This window comes from Nicotiana sylvestris, chromosome 12, assembly GCF_000393655.2.
Source record: "Nicotiana sylvestris chromosome 12, ASM39365v2, whole genome shotgun sequence".
NCBI classification, from domain to species: Eukaryota; Viridiplantae; Streptophyta; class Magnoliopsida; order Solanales; family Solanaceae; genus Nicotiana; species Nicotiana sylvestris.
This window is the reverse complement of record NC_091068.1, coordinates 64615679-64619476: the sequence shown is the minus strand read 5'-3', so window position 1 is coordinate 64619476 and position 3798 is coordinate 64615679. Positions and strand designations below refer to the sequence as shown.

General features: G+C 38.8%; 1 protein-coding gene across 1 annotated transcript; it reads right to left on the bottom strand.

The window, feature by feature from the left end:
* Positions 1-2917: 2917 nt before the first annotated feature.
* On the bottom strand, positions 2918-3430 carry LOC138883144 (uncharacterized). Its single transcript, XM_070163805.1, has one exon. It carries the CDS (start codon positions 3428-3430, stop codon positions 2918-2920), a length of 513 nt encoding a protein of 170 aa, XP_070019906.1.
* Positions 3431-3798: the final 368 nt, after the last annotated feature.

Genomic DNA, 3798 nt, shown 5'->3' with positions numbered 1-3798 from the left:
ACATATATATTTTTAAAATGTTGCTACAAATATTGATTCCCAATAACTGAAGTTGCTAATGCACATTGTACTGATCCAAACCGTATGTTAACAACTAGTACTTGGGAGGTCATTAGTGATGTTGTTAAATTTTTACATAAATTTTAGGCGTAATACATACGGAGACACCTAAAGTTGTCACGATCTTTCACTTAGACACTTAAACTAGACCTCTTTCCAATTAGACACGTTTCCTAGGCAATTCTCATACCAATAAGACATGTTTTTTGCTGGCTTATTAATTAACCAAGCGCGTATTCTGCAATCTCCGTCTACGTGGCAAAAGTAACCATTATAAATCATGCCACATCATTTTATTTGTCCACCTCACTGTCCACCTCATCTATATAGTGTTATTTCCACTAAAATACAAATAACTAGCCCTAAACAAACATCTAAACATATTACCAACCCACCCCTCTCCTCCGTCATCTTCCCCAACGACCCTCACCCCCCTTCCTTTCCATCTTCATCTGCAAACAAAGTTGGCTCCCCTTCTCCTTGATCTTGAACCACCCCAAAAAACCCTTCTTCTCCATCCCTAAAATACCAGCCAGCGCCCACCCACAAACGACCACTACATTTCCACCTCTTTCCGTCGCTCAAACCTAACACACACAACACCAACGACTAAATTTCTCCGCTGGCAGACCCCAACAGCCGCACCGTCTTCTTCAGCCTCATTGTCGCCATCCCCGCCACCAGAGCTTGCCGCAAACCACCACTCTCTGCTGCCCAGAAACAGCCACACACACACGCATAAATAGTGAGCAGACAAAGAAAGAGTGACGAGAAGGAAATGAGCTAGGTTTAGAAAGGAAAATTTCTGTTTACCTTCTTCATTATCCAAATTTCTTGACATAATTAATTTCAGTTCTGGCAGTTGTGTTAGGTTTCTTCTTCTTCACTTTATCCTTTTTGTTTTCTTCCAATTACAAATACTCACCTTTTCGTTTTCGGCTGAATTTGAATCTGGTATGGGATTTGAAAAAAGAATAGCGATTTGAGTCGGAGAAGATGACGGAAAGTGGAGGAGGCAATGGTGGTGGATATAAAGAAGAAGAAGGAAATAAAAAAACAAAAAAAAATCTATTTTTTGGGCTTTTCACGCGCCCATATTGGGTGAAACTCACTTTATGTGCCAACTCAGCAAGAAGTGTTTAATTGGAACAAAGTTCATGTAACGTACGTGCTCAATAGGAACTCTCTTAAGTTCAGGTATCTAAATGAAAGATCATGTCAACTTTAAGTGTCTCTGTATGTATTACGCCTAAATTTTATACAGCTACTGTTGAGTTTTCTGGAGCATATTACCCTACTGTTACTATGACTTTAGTATATATAGCTAAAATTTCTTTTCTACTCTCTGAGTTTAAGAAGAAAGAAAAATATAAGGATGTTGTTGAAAAAATGCAAGCAAAATTCAAAAAATATTTCTTTCCAATTCCTCCGATTTACTTAATTGGTGCTGTTTTAAATCCTTCTATTAAGATGTCTGATTGTCACCAATTAATGAATGCTTTATATACTTATATGGAGATTGGACCAACTGAAACCCCAGATTTATATACTTGTATGAACAAGCTAAATGAATATTTACAACAATTATATAATTATTATGCAAATGTAATTGATGATGCTGCTCTTAATGTAGGCAATGTTAATCCAACTATGCACTGTACCACTTCTGCTACTGTGGATGATGAAGAAGGCCTTGATAGTTTTACTATTTTTTCTACATTTTCTAATACTCAAACTAGTAGTAGGAACATTGATGAACTTCAATTCTACTTGCAGAAGCAAAAAGAGCCTCGCACAAAGGAATTTTTACCGTTCGGATGGTGGCATGAGAATGGAAAGCAATTTCCTGTTCTTTTCGCTATGGCTCGGGACGTGCTGAATGTGCCAATTTCTACTGTTGCATCGGAGAGTGCATTTAGCCAAGCAATACAACAACTTGGAGACACCCGTCAGTCATTGGGAAGCAATGCTTTGGAAGTTTTAGTATGTTTCAGAGATTGGATTAGATCGGAACGAAGAAATCAAGGATGTGAAGATGTTGATAGCCCAGAAAACGAGGAACTTGGAGATATATTAACATATGGTAACCCATCCGAATTTAACACTATAGAAGAAGGTCAATCAGTTCATATTGATTATGAAGAACTTACTAAGGCAATGCAAAACCTTTGAATTTACTTGTTGTTAAAAATGTAAATCTTTCAATTTGTAAGTTTGAATCATGAAATAAATGTAGCACTTGCAACAAGTGCATTTTTTTCTCATCTTCCTTGTATTATTTATGTTAATACTTTGTACTAATATAACCTACAATAGTTATACAAAATTCCAAAAAAAAAATACACTAAACCCGGCCCGGCCCCCTCAACCCGTAACCCTTACAGTTCAATTTTTACCCGGATGAACCCGAACCCGTTAAACCCGTTAAGAACCAACCCGGAATCGGCCCTGACCGTAACCCGTACGGTCTAAAAAATAGTGGCCCGGCCTGGCCCACCCGTTTAACACCTTTAATAGACATGCATGATTTATAAAAATATGACATAATAATAATAATAATAATAATAATTTTTTAGATGAACCGAACCTCTCTTGCTACGAAATTTTGAGGGTCTCATCAAAATTCTGCCCCAGTTTAATGGGTTGATATTTTTGATTATTGCTTGCGATGATTGGCTGAAATCAACTTCAGAATTTTGAGGGTCCTCCTCAAAATTCTGCCCCAGTTTCCAATTGCGGGGGAAAATGAAAATTTTATTGAATTGTGACCGAACCCATAAGGTTGTCTACGTATCCCTTCTTAAACGGGAATCAGGTCAAGCGTATTTCAATTTACCTCATATAGGACAACATAAGATTACACATAGTAACGCTTAACTGCATTTGAGTTGATCGACTTCGGCCAGACTTCTCCGTCCATTTTTGCAAGTATGAGGGCTCTTCCTGTCAGGACCCGGTGAACCATGTACGGACTCTGCCAGTTGGGAGAGAACTTCCCTTTTGCTTCATCTTGATGCGGGAAAATCTTCTTTAACACCAGTTGCCCCGATGTGAACTGTCTCGACTTGACTCTTTTGTTGAAGGATCTAGCCATTCTGTTATGATAAAGTTGACCATGGCAAACTGCATTTATTCTTTTCCCGTCTATAAGGGCTAGTTTCTCATAGAGACTTTTCACCCACTCTGTGTCGTCGAGCTCAGCTTCTTGTATGATCCTTAGGGAAGGAATTTCTACTTTGGCGGGAATTACGGCTTTTGTACCATAAACCAGCATATAAGGGGTTGTCCCAGTTGATGTGAGGATTGTGGTGCGATACCCCAATAGAGCAAATGACAACTTCTCATGCCACTGTTTATGCTTATCTATCATTTTCCTCAATATCTTCTTGATATTCTTGTTGGTGGCCTCTACGGCTCCGTTCATCTGAGGTCTGTAGGCTGTAGAATTCTTATGTCTGATCTTGAAAGTTTCACACATGGATTTCATCAAGTCATTGTTGAGGTTTGAGTCATTATCAGTAATGATTGATTCTGGAATCCCGAATCGACAAACGATGCGGTTAGTCACTGCTCTATAAGATACTGCTCTATAAGATACTGCCATGACTTTCTTAGTCACTGCTCTATAAGATACTGCTTCGACCCATTTGGTGAAATAGTCGATTGATACTAGTATAAACCTGTGCTCGTTGGAGGCGGCGGGCTCGATTGGTCCAATAACATCCATTCCCCAAGCGG

What these genes read in the sequence shown, in the direction of transcription:
- LOC138883144 (XM_070163805.1), bottom strand. Translation starts at nt 3,430, where the DNA reads ATGATAGATAAGCATAAACAGTGGCATGAGAAGTTGTCATTTGCTCTA.